Raw genomic sequence first — 22,668 nt, 5'->3', positions numbered from 1 at the left:
GAAACCCCTCTCCTTCCACAAAGCTTATAGGCAGCATATCTTTTGCTACCATCTTCGCGAGAAGCGCCGTTAGCTGTTCAGCACGCCTAGCATTCATCTTAGTAGACCTCACCATGAACGCGGCAACTGACTGCTGCTGTCCCGAAGTCACTTCTACGGGGTGTCTCGCTTTCAGGTGGTTGTGCATGGTAGTGGTTGATTTATGGTATGCCAGCTTTACCTGGCAGAGATTGCATTGAACTTCATTTTCGCTGATCAAAGTAAAGGAGGACCATACAGAACTTTTACTAGCTCGCTGCATTGTTGTAGCCTGAGCAATCGCACGTTTCAAATTCTTCTTCTGTTATTTTTTGTTTACTGTTATTGTTTCGCCTACTGTACTCTACTCCTACTGTAGCGGCATCTTCTGGCAGAATTTGCATATGTCAGCTTAAATATCGTTTAGGGACTAGGAAACCTCTTCATTCTTTTTTTTACCACATGAAACGTAATTAGGTTCGGACGTATATTTCTATGTAAACAATGCGACATTCTTTCCCAGTGAAACGCAATAGGCCTACTAGTCAATGCGGCAATACAATAAAAAAGAATTAAAAAAAAAAAAAAAAAAAAATCAATGCGGCATTCGAAATGAGTATTCTTTATTCGAACGTGTCACGAATATTCGACTATTCGAAAATCGTGTCCCAACCCTAGCTGGCACCAATAATCACTCAAAATGTTCTGATGGCTTCCACTTGGAAGCCGTTACAGACTATTGGTGTCAGTTGATTTTCCATGAGTGAAAGTTGGCAGCGGCCTGCTGGCTGATTCAACATCTTAAAACCTCGCAGAGCTCGCTGTCAGCGTCCTTGTAGATTTTTCTAAAGTCGCATGGCTTGCAAATCCGCCGGGCTCTTACAATAGAACGCTAGCTGACAGAACCATTTTGTGTTCTTCCTCTCATAAATGTAGTGCAGCAACTTTAGCAGCTTGAAGAGGAGCTTGAAGTTTATAAGCTGACTCTTTTTTTCTATATTCAGACAATTTCTCACTTAGTTTTTCTTTGTTCTGTGTGTTTTGTTGTTTGTTTTGTTTCTGCAGAGAAACAAAGTCTTTTTCTCAGTTTTAATCCTGTTCTTGAGCTATATTAGCCTAGATCAAGAATTGTGGGTTCTATTGGTTGATATATGTGTAGCAGCAAAACCAGTGCCTAAAATGAATGGTAATATTCAGTAGTCAGTCTTGAGAAATGACACCATTTGTTGCTGTTACCTCTTATTTTAATGCTATATCTCCCACGTTATCACAGTGCATCTCAACCAAACTGTAATTGCGCTTTCACTTGGTACATTTGAACATTTGTAGCGGTCCACTAAAGGTTAATTGACTTATTAAAGAAGCTATGCAGCAGAAGCTGACACTGAAATAAACAGCATGTCTGACTTGGTGGTATGCGGTGATAAGGGTGACTTTTTTAGGCTTGTTTAAAACCTTTGTGTGGACATGAAGGGAGCCATTACATCCACCACAAACCCACATTACACAGTTTTAACATAAAAGCAGGTGAGGAAAAACCCCCTCAGAGGTGTGTTGTGTGCTCTTTTTAACATGTTGTGTAAACCAGAGCTGTATACTGATACTCAGCACCTGAGTAAAGGAGTTGAAATATTTTGTGGCACGCACAACAACTCTGTTAATGAACGCACAACAACTCTGTTAATGAACGCACAACAGCTCTGTTAATGAACGCACAACAACTCTGATAATGAATATTGTCCCGAAAAAATTGTCTCATGTTCCGAAAAGTCTCATTTATTTTCAGTAGTTTCTATGTCATGTAAACCTAATTACTCTAAATCAATGCAGCATTGTATATCTACACTGGACAAGTAGGAAACAACTCTTGATTTTAGAATATATCATATAAACATTTAAATAAAATTGTCAATGTCATGTGTCCCAGTGACTTCAATCAATTCAGCATTGTGTTTCTACATTGGAGAAATAGGACACTCTTCTTGTTATTGGATTTCAATCCAACTTCTGTTTTGTATGAATATTTAAAATGAGAATCCTGCAATTTCTTGTAGAAAAATCTCAATTTGTATCTATTCATTGCATTCTAAAAATGTTTTATTATGATAGAGTTTCATTTTAACATCACATAGTTACATAGTTACACTTATCAATCATGTGATTGGCCTTTGGGCATAATATATAAAACAATGCTTTGAACATATAATAGTGTTTTAATATCTATGTTTTGGGGCCTGTACGGATGCGTTCAGGGTGGCCGATCCGGAATACTATACTTTGGTTCTAAACATGTTTTTCTGAATGACAGCATGTAGGGCATGGCGATATGGAGAAAATCACAATCTTTTTTACCAAAAACCTTGATATCGCTATTGTTAAAATATTGTAGGGTTTATCATTTCACCAAATATACGCAGTAACATGTTTGATGAATAATCATCAGTAAAGTGGATGTAATAACTAAGCTTAAACAGTCTTGTAATTTCAGCAAATGACACTATAACCCTTAACTGAAATGGGTCCCTTTTTTTAAAACCAGGAAAAGACAACAGCTGTACCATAATGTGGTGTCTGAAATCCAAGGCGATATCTCGTATCATATCATGATATTGATTTAATATTGATGTGTTTCCTGGCCTTACCGGCATGTTTTTGTTACTGGAAGACAGTTGCGCAACACCGCAAACTCACAACGAGTCATGGTCAAATGGTCCAGAGCATGGTTCATTTCATTCAGGAACATGACAGTGTCTATAAAGTTATAATTTCAAGTTAGTGTGGAAACACCAGGGCTTTGTTTGCTCTGGTAACGCCTTGTTTTGGCAGGCTGCAGAAACTGCTATCAAAGAAAGAACTATATCGTTGAAAACTAGAGGACTTGGTTGACTCTGCAAGGACACTTTTTATCTGCAAAATAGTCCTTCATGTTGTGTTATCCGTGGCCTTTTCCCAATTTACAAAACAAAGTGGTCAAGTACATCTAACTTATTTTCCTTCTCTCGGGCTATTGGTATGGCGCCATGTGCAAATGCAGTTTGTTAACGAGCTGACGGCAACAAACATCTCAACTGTGTTCCTTCGCAACTGTGTGCCGCAGAGTCATCCACATTATTCATTCAGCAGTACTTTGGTCTCAGTGTTTACTGGTGTGTCGACCCGCCGAGCAGTACTGTGGCATCTGTGTTTTTGGACCTGGCTTCGTATTTTGTTCTCGCTGTTGGTCCCCCCCACTTCCCTGGGCTCTCTGGGGTCTATTAATACCAGCTTGCTCTAAAAATACAGAGTACTGTGTGACCCACTGGGACTAAACAGGAGCTCGACCTCTTACCGTAGGCTCACTGACACACAGCGGCTATACATTCTGACCTGTGTTATAGCGGCTGCCATGTTTTCCTGGTATTCACACTGAAACCTGGAAATCAAATCACCCACTAACTTACTTTAAATTCCTGGATAGTCATTTAAAAAAACAAAAAGTCCGCGTTAAACACGTACATTTTGACAAGATAGTGAATCAAACCTTCAAGCCTAGCAGAGAAGTTTGTTTCTGTTGATGTTAAAGGATTGTAGCAGTGTTTGTTTGCCTGGTTTTGTGTGGATATAATCATCATGGCCATGAATGACTTGGCTCTATACGTAAAGACCATGTGCTATGGATTTTAAACATCATTCAATTATTCCCCTTATTTGTTTGGGGCAGTGATTGGATGCAACTGGACAAAATCCAACTGTTAAATTTAATTTTATTCCCAAACAACTTGTGAAAATGTCAAATGTCGAAAGGGAAAGGAGAACATCTTATGCAGCAACTCATTTGTTGATTGGATAACGGCTACCCTTTGCGTTAACGTATGCCCTGCTGATCTCTGCTTGTTAGACTGGGAAGTATTAAATACTTGATAAGTTTCTCACATAGTTTAAGAATCAGGGCATGAACATAATAATTCCAGGGCTCTTAGTTTTGTTTCCAGTTATTCTGCTGGCTCCTCGTCTCATGGACACACGCTGACTTGTTGATCTAGAAGAATTCCTCCACGTCATCAAGAGGTGTCAGTTGGACTGGACAGTGAGAATATGCACGTCAGGAACATTGGCAGTAATAAATTGTCATGAAAACACTTACTGTGGCATGCATGATGCTTCCGTTGTAGTAAGGCTATAAGTGTTTTGCTGCCTATTTGATAGTGATTGATTAAATATCTCGGGGTTTGTAAATATTCCATTCACTCGTGGTGTCTTGCTATAAATTGTAATAAGCTAGTAACTATTTTCTCACAAGGCTGCTTCATGTAAAACTCCTGCGCAATACAGACACCTATCGAGCATACAGAGGTCACTTCATAGGGCCTGAAAAACCCATTTTATTCAGAAGATATTTTATCTGACATGAGCTCTAATTTTTGAAGCCAAAGTTAGAGCAGTTTGTTTATTTCATTTGATAGATTCCTGTATTTGTTTTTTCATTTCGAGCAAATTGGCTTGACATTTTAAAACTTGAAGAATGTATTTAGTTAAGTAAATATTAAAAGCATTTGATTGTGATTTCATGGCTCCAAAATGGCCATCAAGTTCATTCGATTAAAGCCTGTGTGTTAATCTAGACAGTCTTAAATAGGACTGAGTTAGTGGCAAGTTATGCTTGAGTGGAACCATTAACCTGTTTATTTTGTTTGTATTATTTCTAAACTATTTTTGAATTACTATATTAGGCTTTGTCCCCTTGAGACAATATTTCTCCAGATGCTACTTTGGGCGTTCTATGGGATATCCGTGTTTACTATTGGGTGCACATATGCCTTTGTATAATGCCATGCAAAAACAGCCGCAGTTGTCAATTAATGTACCATCCATCATGTAAAAGGGTTTATTACAGTTGTATTTTAAGAGACACATATACAGCTCTGGAAAAAATTAAGAGACCACATGTTTCTTAAATCTTTATCTCTACATGTATGGCAGCCATTCCAGTGTCTGTTGAATTCCAACACAGAGGAAAATTGTCAGTAGTTTATAGAATACAATAAAAATAAATCATTGAAGTCAAAGACATATATAAATAATAAAACAAGAGAAAATGATAATGCTGAAGTGGTCTCTTAACTTTTTCCGCGGCTTTATATATATTAGAGGATGGCTGTTAAACTTAAATACATCTGATCAATTGTATTTATGATTCTTCTCCTTCTTGTTCAAACTGGCTTTGGCGAAAATGTTGGAATGGGGAGGGGGAGCGAATGTGAGAATCTCGCCCTTAAGGAACATTAAATTAATTTAATAGATTTTTCAACCTCTATTAAATTTCAGAATAATTGCATAGCAGCCAGGTGGCTTTGATTTAATTCATCATTCAAATGTCACCGTCATTAAGTACGGATCATTTCTAAAGCTTCAGTGTTAAATATATCTTTAAGACTTGGCTAAGGTGAGGATGTGATGAATACAGATGACACCAATGAAGTTTGGTGTTAGTTATTTATGTGTGTATGAATAAAAGTCCTCTTATGAACAGAAATGATAGCTAAACATGTCTTTTACTGCTGTTCAGCAACACCTATAACAACTATAAACCCCCTTGTCATTTCTTTATTTTTATTTTACAGCGTTGAATCAATAATTTCTTCTTAGGCTGATATACAAAAAGAAAACTAAAAATCATCAGAAACCTATTTATATTTAGAACAGTAGAACATGTACGATACAACAAGTAGTTCACGCACAGTATGACGCTACTCATTACCGGTGCAACCGGTTGTTTGGAAGAGTTGCATAATAATCTGAATGGTGTGATCTGTGTGTTGTCAAGGTGTGACAAACCTTTGTTGGAAAAACATTCAGCACAATAAATTGGTGTACCCATAGCTTCCATTATTTGTTTATTTAAGTTTTTCATTTATACCCTGGATAATATTATAATAATAATTATATCTGTCTTTCCGAGCTACAGGTCTAATCTAAAATAAACTGTGGTCAAATATTCTGTATAGTATTCTCCTATCTGAAATGCGCCGATACACTTTTGTCCAGATGTTGCAACTGAAATTGGGTCTTGAGATTCTTCCAAAGAAAATGATATTTGAACTCCGTAAACAGGTCTAAACAAACAGAACATCTTGGCTCCAATAGCGAAACCTGCTTTGTTTGAGACCTGCGGCTGCATAACGGTTCAGTTAAACATTAATGCTCTAACCAAAAAATTGCTAGTCACGCCAACATCTTGTCGAGCCACTATTTCAAAAGGTCACGGAAACACATCTAATACATGTTAAATTATTCATTAAAACCAGATTGGTTTGTAAAAATGTAAACCTAAAAACCACTCAAAACCCTCTCAAAGATAAAGACTTTTGCTGTTCTTAAGTCATTGTAATGTTCATTCTGGCTGATTGCTTAAATGTAGGCTCTATTCACGTGGCAAGGAGTGGGGATAATGGTAGCCTAACTCCAGCTTTACAAAGACCTGTGGAGCCTTCGCTGACTTGTACATCTGCTTCAAAGTTCTTGTGAAGTCCAAACTATCAACCTGACTGGGAGTCTACCTCTAGTTTAAACAGGGCTATCTCTTCTAAACTGTCTACTCGAAGGTCAGCGCCTTGTGATTAGTCTGCCTCCCCTTTGTGTTACACAAAGCAAGTGAGTCACACTTTGTCAACAGCAGCGACGTCTGACTGTCCCTGTTTGAGTTAATGAGTGATGGAGGCCTAAGCCAACGAACAAGGTACCTTTCTGTGCCGACATGAGCCGCTGTTAGTTAATGACTCATTACAGCATTGTGTTTACCATCACCCGTCAAGGTGAGTGAGTGGTACGGACGGTTCCATAAGAGCGTCGCAGCTCGTCTGACCGATGACTACGCCCCGTGTCATCGTTCAAGAATGGAAACCAGTGGAAATGTTTACAAGAGATCTGCATCAAATCTCTTCGAACACTGTGATGACTGTTTGGACCAACTATTGTTCGCCGGCAACAGGTGTGGAAAGGTCTTGTTGAGACCTGCTGTATAACGCTCTGTGCACAGGCAGATTTCAGAGGGAGACGCAGCACGAACACTCGTGTACGGCACACAAATTCTCCGACGCGCAGAGACGCACACCCAAGCTGCAAAGGTTAGAATCAGAAGCTCGGGGTTATGGACACAGGCAGGTGGTGGTGTCAAAAGGGCGTCAGCTTGCAGGCTATGGACTTGAACCCAGAATGAAGCCTCATGTGGTTGGAAAGTGTCAATGTTGAGCTTTAATCCTGCTTCGTTTTTTTTTTTTATTCCCAAACATTACCAGTCAAGCTTCAAGTAGATATGTAAGACCTTAGCCTTCAACATCTCGGCTCTTAAAACACATTCAACCAGATCAAAATAAAGCTGACCAGCTCATAAGGTTTGGTGGAAGTCTATATAGGCCTAAACCTAAATCTGTAGCAAACAGGTTGTTAGCTGTTGTGCTTACGCTCAAAGTGTGTGTCTGCGTGAGGGAGGGGAGACAGGTATTGCTACAGACGGTGTTGTGGAATGTGTGGTGGAGTTTTTGTGGTTTGCAAAGTGTTTGGCAGAGGGAGGGACCCGACACACTGCTGAGCTACTTCTGAGCTGCAGGTCCCTCCCCCCACCAGCTCAGTCTGTGCTGTGTTTCCCTTAAAGGAACAGTCACCTCACAGCGGCCCTTGCTCTCTTATCAATCTTTTGGCTTCTTGTCTCTGCTCATGAAGTTGATGTTGACCCATGGGCTGAGGACACACACACACACACACACACACACACACACACACACACACACACACACACACACCACTCACACTCACACTCACACTCACACTCACACACACACACACACACACACACACACACACACCACTCACACTCACACTCACACTCACACTCACACTCACACTCACACACTGACACACAGTGCTGACTGTGAAGGCTGCTATCTGGCTCCACTGATGATATTACCCTCCTGTCCTCCAGGTCCATGTGTGGTCAGTGACGCCTGGAGAGCAGCATGGAAAAGTGTCAGTTGAGCGCCTGGTTGAGATGAGGTAAGTGAACAGGCCTAACCTGGAACCAGAGGGTCACCCACTTACAAAATGTGATCAGGCACTGTAGAGAAATGTGTCTTTTTAAATGTATTGCAAAAGGAGGTTGTGGTTCAATAATGGGATTCAAAGGGCTATGTAAAAGAACAAATGATAGCAATCCAGATTGCCAAGTAAAGGATCACATGTATGATCGAAGCCAAATAAGAAATGATAGTATTCCTTGATTTGAACCTTGTGTGGGTTATGCTCTATTTTTCCACTTTTTTTTCAAATTTCTCTTAACTTTAGGTTTTTTTTGTCTGATATTCTGATGGTTTTTTTCTCCTCTCCATCAGTGTCGCCTGTACACCATGTGAGCTCAACTGACCGACCGCTTTCCCCACACCAGACCTCAACCGCAATCACCAGCCAATCAAATGCACCCAGACAATAAACTGGCCAATCATGGCAAGCAGGTCACCAGTGACAGCCGATCCCAGATCCCCAGTGTGAACCAGCAGGCCCAGCAGCAGCAGCAGCAGGGAGCTGCTGGCCACTTGGGCCCAAAGGGCGTCAGCGCCGGGAGCCATGGAGTCAAAAGCAACCAGATTTCCCCCGGCAACCCTGGGCTGAAGGCAGTCAGCCAATCAGTAAGCAGCGTCGGAGGGATGTTGAAAACCAAATCCAAGCGGGAGCGGAGCGTCTCCATCGACTCTGGTGATTCCCGAAATGCAGTTCCCCCGGCCCTCGAGACGGATGCCAAAGGGGGTAAGGCACACACACACACACACACACAACTGTCTCAGAGTCCGGGACTCAGACACACTGTCTGTGTTCTAAGTATGCAGCAGTTCACTTCCTCTACCTTCCTATCAGCCAAATCTTTACCCGAAATACCAGATTACGAGCGTTCACCTCCTCCACAGCAGGAAGTGAATGTAAGGACTGAGAGAGTAACTTGTTTTCTCCCTCGCTGAAATGCCCCGACCTTTCCGTGAAGCGTCAGAATTTCCCCCTGGCTTTTCAGACCTTGTGCCATCCGCGCGCTGCAGTGACGTGTCCCAGATGAAAAGGCATCTGGGCCTGCTGTAGTGCTCAGACGGGTCATGAGGTCACGATAACTTAGTAAGCCTAGAGACTTGTTTGACTGTCTTATATGAGTGATCATGTGGTTCAGCACACACTATTTGATTTGGTGTTGCTCATTTAAGTGTTTCTGTGAGTGATTGATTGCAGAGGACAGTGGGATTTTTGTTAAACTCTTTAGGACTTCCTGTACACGATTTGAATCTCTTTAAACACACACTCAGGTGTGGTTCTAATACAAAGAGGGACAGAGACTAAAAGAGTGAGAAAGTAGGACTCCATGTGACCTCTATACACACACACACCACACACTCCTTCTGTCGCTTTTGTTCTCTTTCCCTTTATCACGTTTTTGCTTGAACAAAAGTGCATTTAAACAAAACGTAAACGTATCTCCTCTCTTCGTCACGCCACCAAACCTGGAGACTTGTGTGGTGATGAATAGTCTTCGCACACTGTTAAGTTTCTCCTTGAAAGAAATGCTTAACCCTTACTCACCCTGTGCTACCTTGAAACCCTGATAAAAATGTTGTTTTTCTCGCACGCCTCCATGGTGAATCCAGAACGCAGGAAACAAAAAAATCTTAAAGGGGCCATATTCTGCTATTTGGGTTTTACATTTCCTGTAGTGTAATAATAGGTGTTTGGTCTGCTTAGGCTAAAATCCAAATGTTCCCTACAGAGAGTTTCTCTCCCACACTCCCCCACCCCCCTGCCTCAAACACCTCCATTGAAGTCCTCTGTTTACTTCTGTGACATAGTGAAGTCACTATGTAACACGTGCGCTTCTATTAGCTAGTGCTGCAACACATCGTATGTGATATGCTAAGGGACATCTCTAAGCAGTTCACCACAACAGAGCCGGCCAGCTAACCAATCAGAGCAGACTGGGCTCTGGTTTCAGACAGAGGGTGAAAAGAGGGGCTGCAGCACAGGCAGTATGAGAAAAATAAAGAGCTTTTTGAACATTGAAGCATGGAGACATGTCACAGTAGAGGAACAAAATACAAATATGAACGTGAAATTAAGGGCCCCTTTAAATCCTTGATAAAATAAAGTCATTGGGGCCCAATTAAACACCCAAAACACATAAAATCTTATGCTTACAAATCTGAAATGCAATCTCACTACTGTGCACTACTGTCTCGATTCCTTTATGATAAATCGGTAACTGCTGGTAACAAAAGCGTCAACAGAAGACGAGGTCAGCTCTTTTTACTCCTTTCTGTGTCAAGGCTGCAGACTTCCATCTGCCGTCCTTTTCTCTATATTGTAAATGCACACTTCCTTCCTTAATGTACATTCATTCACACGCGTCTTCTAAGTCTGTGGTTACCCAAGCTCATCTTATGTGTTTATTGGAAGGTACTCTTTCTGCCACAAAGTCAGTGAGTCAATTCTCACTGGTATCATTGTCCATGTTTTACTGTATTTTTTCTGCTTTCTTTTATTTGACTTTTTTTTTTGACTTTCTTTTTTTAATTGTTTTATTAAAACCTATTTTAATTTCTTGTCAGCTTCACTTCAAGGGAATTTAATTAGGATGACTGATGATGTTTTAGATTGTTCTCTATTTATTTGAATATTGTTTTAATATGTTTAATATTATTTTAATATGCTTTATGCATGAAATCGGCTATACAAATAAAGTTTATTCTTATTATAATTATTATTCTTATTATATATGAATATGTTTCCAAAAGTCGCTTTTCTCTTGTCCCCATTTGGAGTTTAAACTCACTGTCAGAAGTTGGCGCTGCCTCTTTACTGCAGGTTACCTCCTGGAAATGTTAAAGCTGCCACATATTTCTTGCAGCTGTTTGCACTCTCCGGCCAACAGCATCCACAAAATCTTAATTACACCATGTGAGCAGGCTCAGCTCATGCGTCAAAATACTTTGCTTGTGCAGATGTGATTAGCATGCATAGCCATTTGTTGCGAAAACCAAATTAAAATGTATACAGAGGCGAGCAGAGGTAAAGATTGGAATCCAGCTGTAAGCCGGGATCCTATTACTCCAACGAGTAAGGCAAACTGCAATTAGACATAAAAGTAGTTTCTGGCTTTGGATAATACAGTGGTGGTTCGTTTAGGTGAATAAAAAGAAAATCATATAGATTACACCCTTTTTAAAGTGACAATACTGTGACAGTTGTTGTTGACATGTGTGTCTTGTCCTCTAGAGGGTGTGATGCGCAGTAAGCGGCGCTGTGTTCTGGAGAAGAAGCAGCCGTATAGTGGAGATGAATGGTGCTCTGGACCCGACACAGAAGAAGATGAAGACAAGCCACACACTGCGACCCACCGTGAGTCCGTCCATCTCCACACAGGAGAAAACGCCTGTTGTCTGATTTTAGAACACTCATCTCTAGTGATAGTGTCATTGTAAACATTCCATGTAGAAATCACCTTTTCATTCTGGCTGAAAACCCATTATTTTCCCACAACTCTTTTCAGCTCCTGTACATAAACTCAAAAGGGAGATAGTGTCAGCCTCTGCCATGTTGCTCCTCTCCACTGATTTGACTTTCCATGTGTTTTAGCTCCCTCTAGTGTTAAGATGTTGAGGCCAAAGTGATACTGGTATTACATAAACCATGATACAAATGTAGACAATTTAAACCTAGAGGGATCCCTGAAGTTTCTTCCTTTTCCCCCCATCAACTGTGGGGTTTCTTTGGGAGTATTGCCTTGTCCGTTGTAAGGGTCTAAGGCAGGGGTGTCTAAACTGGGGTGAGGTATATTGCCTCATAAGTTAAGTTATAGGTCTGTGAAATTAATCAGGTAAATTATGGTTGATACTTGAATAAGCTTTAAGAAAAAAACAGCCTACATCACAGCTCTCTGTAGGGTTCTATTTTGTTGTTGGCAACTCATCCCTTACAACAGATGTCTGAAATTGCTTAAAATAAAGGTACATAGGAATGGTATTCCAAGCTTGTTATGAAAATAAGTTTTTTTTTAATCAATAAACTCTGATTTATTGATTAAAACCACTGTGCTACTGTTTTCTCTCAGGAGAGCGTGGGCTGGCAGGTCCTCCCCCAGGGCTTCCTGACCGCCTGTCTGCAGAGCCCATAGCTGAAGCTGCACGGCCTGTTATGGGATGTGGAGTGGGACCCGGGCTTAAGACCGAGCCAACTCAGCCTTCGCAGCAAGTGGTGTATGTTTTCACAACCAACCTAGCCAACAGGTGAGAACTATTTGCAGGCCTCACATTTGGGTGACTTCAATATTTATACCTGCTAATTTCATTTGTATTATTGCTGTGTTTGTTTTTGGCAGTGCTGCAGAGGCAGTTTTCAAAGGACAGAGCGATTCCATCCTTCTGTTTCACCAGCAAAATGTTTCACGCACCAAGTTGGAGCAGGTCAGACAATGTCAAGTTTGTGTGAAACCAGGGGTGTCCAAACTTTTTTCACTGAGGCCCAGACAAATATATGAAAGGCTGGGCCCCTAACTAGAGGTATATTACCTCATAAGTACATTTATAAGTTAGCAAAATTAATCAAATGTAAGTATTAATTATTCTTGATACTTGAATATGCTTTAAGAATAAAAACGGCCCTCCATCGGAATTTATTTATTGTTTTACAAAAGGTGTTGGCAACTCATTCCTTAAAACACAAGCCTCAGATTGTTTGAAGGGAATATATTTCAAGCTCTTGTGCAAATGAGTTGTAAACAGATATTACAAAGTAGTATTCATGTGTTAATAAGCCAGGAGTACAACATAAGAAAAGCTTGTGGGCCATATTCCATTATAGTTATTTAATATGTTGAGGCCCATTTCCAAATGGACAACAGGCCGCAGTGGGCCCCCTATCCGTAGTTTGGACACCCCTGTGTGAAACCATGGGAGGGAAAAAGTGTTTTTCCACAGTCAAGACCACAGATGTAAAGCATGTGGGGGGGTTAACATGTTGGGCTATTTTGGTCTCCGATACCTCTTTGTTCCTGTTTCTATTAGCAGCTCTTTTGACTACTTGTACTCAGAAAGTGAAGTTCATTATGTGTTGTTTTAGCATGTTTAACTCATATATATAATATCAGATAATATCCTTTAAACTGTCTTCTCTTTTAGACTTAATAATAATGTAATTGCTTCTTTTTGCCGTTGTTGGTCTCAGGGCCACCCATCAGGGAAGCTTCCTAACCTATCTGAGAAGGTAAACTCCAGCAGCTCCCCACCCACAGGCACCCCTAAATCCCAAGGTGGAACTCCCCGGCCAGCCTCCGCAGGGATTGGAGGCCCGATGCATCCTGCGGGGACGCCGACATCAGCAGGACACTCCGACAATGAATCCTCTCAAACCAGACCTGGAGAAGGCTCCAGCATTAACAGCATCCAAAGGTCAGAGGGCGGGGGCACGGGCACACCCTCAGGCCCAGTACCAGGAACCGGCGATGGGGAGGGTACAGGAGGTCTGTCTCTTCCACTTGCTACTGTTTCCCCCTCCAGAAGTCCCTCCATCCTTTCTGCACACCTACAGGGGGATATTGGCCAGAGGAGTGGCCCAGCGAACATGGATGGTCTTTCAAAACAGCAGCTGGAGCACAGGGAGCGCTCTCTGCAGACGCTGAGAGACATAGAGAGACTGCTTCTGCGCAGTGGGGCAGGTGGAGGCCCCGGAGACGCAGGAGGCCCCAACAACAATGCTGGTAATAACTCTTCCAACCTAAATAACAACAACAACGCAGATAGGAGTGGAATTCTCGAGGACAATGGTACCAACAGCTCTGGAAACTGCAGTAGTGGTAATATGATGGGAGGGATGAAGAAATATGAAGAACCCCTCCAGTCCATCATTTCTCAAACACAGACCCTTGCTGGACCCACCCTAGACAACCCTCAAATGGACCCTCACCACAACCTACAGCAACACCCCCATCACCAGCTGTCTTCACCTGGGATCGACATGGGTCCCTTACTCGGACCAGAAGGGCTGACCCCCGAGCAGATAGCGTGGAGGAAACTTCAGGAAGAATACTACCAAGAGAAGAGGCGTCAACAGGAAGTACAACCCCCCACACATCCGCAGCACTTTAGAATGATGAACGACATTGGCATGCATGGAGGTCCCATGATGATGAGGGGACCCCCTCCTCCCTACCACAGCAAGCCTGGAGACCAGCAGTGGGGTCCTGGCAACATGATGGGTGGAGGAAATGCACGAATGATAGACATGCACCAAGAGGGACCCCGTGGCCCAAGGTTCCTGGGACAGATGCAGAGAGGGCCCCCTGGGGGAGGTGGTTTTCCGGGTAGTAAAGGCGTGGTTTTGTCAGTAGAGGGTCTAGGACCTCAAAGACCCGCCAGGCCAGGGATGATTTGGCTTGAAGATATGCCCAACAACATAGGTGGTGGAGGTCCGTTTCAGGGCTGCTACCCTGGGGGGCCTCCTCAACACTTGCAAGGGGACGCAGAGCAACTGTTAACGCACGAGGAGATGTTTCGCCTGATGGAGAAGCGTCAAATGCAGGGGCTCCCCCGGTTTGAACTTGAGAGGCTAATCAAACAGCAGCAGCAGGGCAACCTGGCCTCAAGAATCATGGACAATCATGGGGGCCCAGACTTTCACAATTTGGGAATGGGCCGGGGTCCACCCCCCACTCGAGGTGATCCCATGGACTTTCCTGGATCACGGGAGATTATGGGCTCTCCTGGAGGGGGACCGCAGATGAGAGACCTGGTGGATTCTCCTCTTGGGGGCAACCTCCCAATGCACATGAACCCACAGATGAATGTTCAGCAGCAACAGCAGATAATGCTCTCTCAGAAGCTCAGAGGGGGTCCTGCAGGTGGGGGGACTTTAGGTGAGATGTTCAGCCCTGGAGAGCTTTCACGAATCAGGGCTTCACAGAACGGAAGAGGGGGGAACAAGGGAATGATTCCAGGACCTGACGGGCCCTTTCAGTTTCCCAATCATAGCCCCTTCTCTGGAGGTCAGGTGGACGGGCCTTATCTTCAACAACCGGGCCCTGAGATGTTTGGGCCTGACCCACAAGGTCACAATCAAATGGGAGGTACATCGCGGCTCAGTCACATGCCCATGACTGGAGGCCACAGGGGGGTAGACCTCGGTCCTAGGCACCCTTCTGACCTATCAATCAATATCAACCCCCTGACCTCTCCTTCAGTGCCTCGTCCCCATCAGATCAAGTCTCCATCCCTCCACCAAGAGCCCTCTCCTCTCCTACCCTCCCCCTCCGCTCCAGGACTGAAGTCCCCCTCGCAGATCTCTGTGGGGCATCATCCGACTCTTCCCCCTGCGTCTGGTGCTGGGACTCCTTCCTCTTCTTCCATGAAGTCTCCCCAGATAATGGGGTCTTCCAACCTCGGGTTGCACTCTCCATCTGCCTCTCCTGGACATCTTAAGTCCCCTGCTATGGCTGTGGGCTCTCCAGGGTGGGCGTCCCCTAAAACGGCTCTTCCAAGTCCAGGTGGTCCGACCGGTGGGAAGGTAGTGGGCAACGGAGGAAGTAGTTCCACTGAGACAGGTATACATTTAAAATCCAGGAGGACATTGAGTCATCAGTAATGCTGTTTCTGACATTACTATGACATTAATCAGTTCTCTTTTTATCTTCCTTGCAGGTCAATCACTTCCTCCCAGGAGCTCCAACTCTACACCCATTAGCCAGCCAGGCTCTATGAATCCCAGCATACCATTTACTTCCTCTCCCGATAACCCCCCAACTCAGAATCCTTTATCTCTTATCATGTCTCAGATGTCCAAGTATGCCATGCCCAGTTCTACTCCTCTTTACCACGATGCGATCAAAACAATTGCCACTTCCGATGACGAGATGCTTCCAGATCGACCTCTCTTATCTGGTGTCAGCATTGGAGGTAAGAGATGAGGGCACAGTGCGACTCAGACATACAAAAAAAAACTGATAATACTAGTTCAAAGTCTAATTTGTAGATACTGCCTTGCCATCAGACAGGGATAAACTGGATAAAAGAATAAATAAACTGTGTTACTTCACATCTACAGCTCCGGGAAAAAAATTAAGAGACCACTGCAGCATTATCAGTTTCTCTGGTTTTATTATTTATAGATATTTCTTTGAGTTAAATCATTTTTTGATTGTATTCTATAAACTACTGACAACATTTCTCTGTGTTGGAATTCAACAGACACTGGAAAGGCTGCCATACATGTAGAGATAAAGATTTAAGAAACATTTGGAGTGGTCTCTCAATTTTTTAGATGTTGGTTTTTTATTAAAAAGAAATCTGCCTGCTAAGAGTTTATCTTATGGTAGAGCTGCTGTATAATATCAATAAACTTCCATTTAATATTGCATTTATTTTATTTAGTATAATGGGTTGAAAAAAGTTTAGCGTATTGATAAATGTTACTTTTTTTTTTAACTTTCTTGCCTTGTTTTATCACCAGGAAACATGGGGAACAGCCAGACCTCCCAGATGCTTGCCTCCCAGTGCTCCATTGGCTCCCACAGTGATCCACAAAGCCCCATGGGTATTGTAAGCCAAGGTCAGCAACACCTGTCCCATGATGCCTCCGGACCCATGCTTTCCTCCCCAAATCCAATGGGCATGCCTGCCATGAATTCAGCCATGATGGGAGGAGGGGCCCCTGATGGAATGGGGCCCTGCAATGTTTCACCTTTATCTCAGAATCAGATGGCCGGCTTCTCTCGCATCCACCCACCACCTCATGGGCCCATGCACTCACCCATCGGAGGAATGTCACATAATTTCCCTCAGTCTAACGAGGATATTCTGTCCCCCCAGCAGTTACACCTGCTTAGAAAAGGTCACCCTCACCAGCGGCCCTCACATCCCTCCGACTCATTTTCCTCTTTATCCATGGGGGACGGCCCTGATCTGAGTGAGGTTATCCGACCCAGTCACACGGGTATCCCTGAGTTTGATCTCTCCCGCATCATTCCTTCTGATAAGCCCAGTAGCACTCTTCAGTATTTCCCTAAGAGCGAGCCACATCAGAATCCACATCAGGGGCCACAAGCTACTTCACAGCAGCTCCTCAAACAGCTGTCTTCTGGCCCTCCACATAGCGGCGGTCATTCATCCAACCCCCACTTAGCCAACCTACAGAATATGATGGCCGAACAGCAGCTGACGCCTCACCCCTCACATGGTGGAATACGCCAAAACATGGGTATTCCTCAGGGTGGATCCAGAGGGATGGTTCCTGGTGGTGGCATGGGCCCCATGTGCCCCCCTGGACATATGATGGGAAGGACAGGCATGGGGCCCCAGCAGCAGCTCCAGCAACAGCAAGCCATGATGGCGAACAGCCTTCTCCACCATCCTTCCAACCCTTACCCTGGCATGATGTCCTCCCAGCAGCACTCGCACAATCTGATGGCACAGCAAAACATTATGATGATGCAGGCTAAGCAGCGAGGCATGTCACTTCCAGGGGATCCCTTTGGCCCCCAGGGTCCTCTTATGTCCCCTCAGGGTCCCATGATGGCCCCTAACCACCCACAGGCTGGTATGATGGGCCCCCAGTCTCTCAGACAGCGGGGAATGTCTCTGGACGGTCCCATTGGCTATGGCCCTGGAGGTATGGCCAATATGCCATTCTGATCCAGTTCAAATAAACTGTATAAAAAAGATAGATAGAATCGGAGGATGAAACCCTCTTTATTTGTCACATACATGCACACAGCAGAGCACACACAGTGAAATTGGTCCTCTGCATTAGGAGCAGTGGGCAGCTATTGTGCAGCGCCCGGCGAGCAGGGATTGGAGGTGTCCGGTGCCTTGCTCAAGGGCACCACACCAGGGCCTAGGAGCTGAACTGGGACCTCTCCAAGTAGCAGTCCACTTTCCATATTTCAAGTCTGTTCGGGGACTTGAACCGGCGACCCTACGATTCCCAGTCCAAGCCCCTACTGACTGAGCCACTGCTGGACAGACTGAGCCACTGCTGGACTAAAACAACAACGTGTCGACTAGGTCACCTTACCATTGTGTCGATTTTTTTTCATTAATGTTATTCTTGAAGTTATATCCAAAAGAGGATCTGTAAAAATGTTCAATCATTTTGGATTACAACTGAAATTAAATATTTAAAAGCACTGTAACACGATTCCATGACAAATCTGAAGCCATTTTCTAAAATACTGTAAAATATGTATATTTCAAAAATGTGTGTATTTGTTGTTGGAACGGAGTGGCGGTCAGGAGAGGAGTGCCTCAAATTTCTATTTGTTTTAATACCATTGATTTATTTTCTCCAACTACCAAACTGTTGTGCAAAGGAACTATATATGTGTATGCATATACAGTATATACAGTATATCTATACTGTGTATACATGTATATACATATAAATATATATAATATATATATATACTTGCTGTATATAAGATGCAATTTGTGATTGTTTGCAGTTGTTCTGTATAACAGTGTTTTAATAGAAGTCTAAAAATAGAATAATACTGATCTCTATGGTGGTTTTAGTTTCTGTTTTTGTGTCAGTTATTAATGATTTACAGGATTTTGTCTAAACCGGGTAACAGGGGTGCTGCACCATCTTGCTTTTGATGTGCACCGTCATACAAAAATGCAGATTTTCCCCGTGCAATTTTAAAGCGATGCTAGAAAACCATATTTCCATTCATCAAAAACTGTATACTTACTCCAAGAATATGAAAATTGTGTCAAATAGACCGTCAGGAGACATACACAGCTTTGTTTTTACGGAGCTCCGATGCCACGTTGACGACATCTTGAATACAGGTGTCATGTCCTCACAATAATTGATATATCTTACATACAAGTATTGCCCTCATACTATATATTTTTTAGAAAACCTCTGCTTTATATATTTGATAACAGGACACGTTTTATTTATAATATGTGATATTTTTATTCCATGGAAATAGCAGTAGCTGGAGTAAAAGTCAAAGCAGATTCCAGACAACAATAACCTTTTTTTTTAGTTAAACCAGGGGTGCCCAACCTTTTTTGAACCAAGATCTACTTTTAAAGTTGATAGTGTGTCGAGATCTACCAAGCCATATCGAAGCCATAGCGTACCCACAATTAATTGTGGACCTATATAATAACACAATGTTCTGACACAAAGATCAAGTTTTAATAATAATACATTTATTGAAGTAAATGTACGTCGTGCAAAGAATAAGCACAAGTAGGCCTAGGACTGGCCCATAACAACACAACAACATACAACCCAATTAATACATTGCCTAATTTAAGTTGGAAAAGTGGTTCTCTACCCTAGTGGGACTTCTGGCACTGAGAGGAGGAAGCTAGTCTCTCATAGTCCGGACAGTAGGAGCTCAGTGCCAGCTGTAAGCAGGCCGCAAGGTGGTCATCAGTCATGGTGGATCTGTATTTTGACTTAATGATTTTCATATGTGAAAAGGCAGACTCACACAAATATGTTGATCCAACTTCAAGTGTAAATGTATGCACACAAGCTAAGATTTTTTTTCTCCAAGTGCTCACATCAGGTTTTACAAGCTCTCGCATTATGCACCATATCTACCTTCATACATATCTACCTTCATACTGAGCTCTCAGATCCGGACGCAGCACTGACTAACTGTATCAGCTCATTGCGGAACCGCACCCCAACAAAGGCGTACAAGAACGGGTTCAGACAGCAGTGTGAGAGGCCGATTCTTTTTGTCACATCAAGCACTGACTGAACTAGGTTATAAGATTTACAGTTTTCATAAACGATAACCTCCAGGTCTCCCATAGTTGTGATCAGTAAGGTGATATTGTACGGTAGCCAACAGAAGAAAAAGACGAGCGTGACGAGTAAAGCCAGTCGAATCGCTCCGTGCTTTGCTTTGCTTTTCCGAATCTTGCACAAAGTCACTACCACTTTTGTGTAAGAATAGCTCATGACAGCGAGAGGAAGGAAAAAGCAAACATGATCTAATACTCTTTTAGTCAAAACCCAGTTGCTGGCAAAGATACTTTGAAGATGATAGGAGCAGAAGAGCGTAGATGGGTTTTCGCTGCTTTTCCCCACAGAAAGAAAAGCAACATTGGGTATTGATAAACCCAAACACAGCAGCCACAATGAAAAGCATGTTAAGAGCACTGTTCTGGGACGTCGACTTTGCATGCTGGGAATAGCATGAACAACTGCCAAATAGCGATCAAAGCCAATGAAAGCCAGAAGAAAACTCCCACAGTGGAGGTTTAGGTTTTGCACCAGGCCCATCAGCCTGCAGAGAAGCTCCCCAAACAACCAACCAGTGGCATTCTCAACTATATCAAAGGGGAATGTGACAAGGAGCATGAGGTCAGACAGGGCCAGGTGCAGCAGGTAGATCTCGGTGATGCGCAGGCGGTGCCGACGTCGCAGGAGGATGGTTATCATCAAGCCATTTCCTGCCACTCCCAGCAGGAAGATCAGGCTGTACAGCACCGGTTGGAAAACGGCTTGAAAGGTCTGCAGACCGATACCATCATCTCCACAGACCATTTCCTTCTTGTCGTAAATGTAGTCTGTAAAATTATCAAAATATTCTGTGCCATCCAGCTGTGAAAAGAGGACATTTGAAAAAAATGTATCACATCAGAGTTTGAGAATCACCTTGTGTGCTGTGTATTAACCATAGCTATTAATAACTACACTGATTTGGGTTAGGGTGAATGAACCATTACATAAGCTTTAATAGTACAACTAGGTTTTGATTTGTTCCGTGTTTTTTAGTCAAATTAAAGGGAAGGAAACACAGAATATGCCAGATTTTTCTCACTTCCTCTTTACAGTAATGCAATGTTTTTAGGCAAATAATTCTAAGCCTTTTTCAATTTAAGTAACAAACATGTGAGTGACATATCTGGTGAACATATTTATGTCAAACATATACCAGAGGATGTATTATAGGGTATTTCTTCCTTGTCTATTTCCCTTGTAAATCAACAGGAAAGAAAGAGTATGCACATTATGTAACAGACCCGCCTGTCTGGTGCATTTTTACGGTTCAGTAATTCAAGATAGTGTAGGGTATGAAATATGTTTCTCAAAGTTGAGACAATTCAAAATACATGTAGAACTGTAATTATATAAAGTAGCTACATGTTTGTTGAACCTTAAAATCTAGTGATTTATGTTAGATGCTGCAGCAGACAATTTAAAGTTATTATGGCTACTAAAAGTACATTTGACATTAGACCAAATCACAGCAAGACTTGGACAGTTGCTTACAATGACACCCATTATTTTAAGTACATAGAAATGATACACATATGCTTTATTTTAATATCTCATATTAGATTTAAGATTGTGACCTTCGATGCTAGAACACCAGAGACTTATCATGTTAACATCAATTACCATTCACTTTAAAAATGTTAAATCATTTCTTACCTCAAAAACAGTAAATGTGTTTGTTACAGCCATGTTGGTCAATCTTGGTCACCTTAATGTATTTCTTACACTGCCGTAGTTCAATGAGCGTTAACTGCCTTTTAATGCTGGGTGTGGGTTTGTTAAAAACAAAGCGTGGAAAAAGACACGCTTTAAATATGAGGCTTTCTGTAGTAAGCATGAAGAGTAGTAATGCAAATAACCACACCCTGTACACAGGGGCAGTTCTATAATTGTTTTCGTGGAGTGGCCAATCTGGGGCACAGAATCAGAGTAGGGTGGCACATTTATATCGCTTGTTAAAAGTAAAACTGTAAAAATGACAGTTTTAAAGATCCAGACAGTGACGTGACTTGGATATAAATACATCAGGGGTTTAGCCCCTGCCAGACAATTGTACATAAAAAAATATACTGTATATATCAATAGAGTATCCAATAATATGAACCCTATATTATAGTCCAATCTATTACCCAAACAGAAACATATAGACATGATGCACTATATAAAAAGTATGCAATCAATTTAGTAATCCACCGTGTGAACTAGATTTATGTGGGGGACCTCACATTCTCTAGGGGGGTCCGGGGGGAAGGTCCCCCGAGAAGATTTTATTTTAAATGTTTAAAGTTAAATGCATCAATTTGGTGCACTTTGGGGGCAAACATTAAGAGATCTATGGATACATCTCTCAACACCCATGTGAAAAAGAACTGTATGACAGATGAACTTATCCTGGTCTCCTAAAAGTTGTGCTTTTGGTTAAATTAACTGCTGCTACTTCGTCACGTCACTTAGGTTCTGGGGGTGGCCACCCCAGTCCACCCCTCTGGCTCTGCCCCTGCCCCTGCCTATACAACACTATGTTCTAGCTTTCAGTGTGAGATTACTGGAAACATATCTCAATTAATAGCCTAAACTTATTAATAACTGGATTAGTGATAAGATTGAAAGCAGAAAGTATTATTTACAACCGTAGCTAGGATATATTCAGATGGGGAAGGTCACTTTGAAACCCTGTAGCGAGGCCCTCAACCCCTGACTGCTCCATGGCCTTTATGTCAGATTCTGAGTCTGTATGTGAGTGTAAACATGGCATTCTTGAAAAGGAGAGCATTTTGCTGTCAGTTATATAGCCCTAGTTGAATAAATATAGGTGCTGAACATGGATATTCAGTAAATGTCCCATACTGA

The 22,668-nt window shown here is 42.5% G+C and overlaps 2 protein-coding genes across 2 annotated transcripts in view; one reads left to right on the top strand and one right to left on the bottom strand.

Annotated features, from left to right (window-relative positions):
• bcl9l (bcl9 like) overlaps positions 1–18,566 on the top strand; it is a 30,709-nt gene extending 12,143 nt beyond the window's left edge. The window contains exons 2-9 of the mRNA XM_063907206.1: positions 7,976–8,046; positions 8,382–8,793; positions 11,296–11,418; positions 12,131–12,305; positions 12,398–12,482; positions 13,243–15,613; positions 15,711–15,965; positions 16,519–18,566. Of these exons, the coding sequence (XP_063763276.1) occupies positions 8,463–8,793; positions 11,296–11,418; positions 12,131–12,305; positions 12,398–12,482; positions 13,243–15,613; positions 15,711–15,965; positions 16,519–17,699 (4,521 nt within the window). The 5' untranslated portion in view covers positions 7,976–8,046; positions 8,382–8,462 and the 3' untranslated portion in view covers positions 17,700–18,566. The remainder of the gene's footprint in view (positions 1–7,975; positions 8,047–8,381; positions 8,794–11,295; positions 11,419–12,130; positions 12,306–12,397; positions 12,483–13,242; positions 15,614–15,710; positions 15,966–16,518) is intronic.
• A 641-nt stretch (positions 18,567–19,207) lies between these two features.
• On the bottom strand, positions 19,208–21,639 carry LOC134879798 (C-X-C chemokine receptor type 5). Its single transcript, XM_063906313.1, has 2 exons — positions 21,475–21,639; positions 19,208–20,640 (listed from the first exon to the last, which is right to left on the bottom strand). The coding sequence occupies exons 1-2, from the start codon at positions 21,505–21,507 to the stop codon at positions 19,648–19,650; spliced, it is 1,026 nt and encodes a 341-aa protein (XP_063762383.1). The 5' UTR covers positions 21,508–21,639; the 3' UTR covers positions 19,208–19,647.
• Between the last annotated feature and the right edge of the window lie 1,029 nt (positions 21,640–22,668).

Source organism: Eleginops maclovinus, chromosome 18 (assembly GCF_036324505.1).
Source record: "Eleginops maclovinus isolate JMC-PN-2008 ecotype Puerto Natales chromosome 18, JC_Emac_rtc_rv5, whole genome shotgun sequence".
Taxonomy (NCBI): Eukaryota; Metazoa; Chordata; class Actinopteri; order Perciformes; family Eleginopidae; genus Eleginops; species Eleginops maclovinus.
Note: the sequence above shows the minus strand (reverse complement) of the source record. Positions and strands in the feature narration are given on the sequence as shown.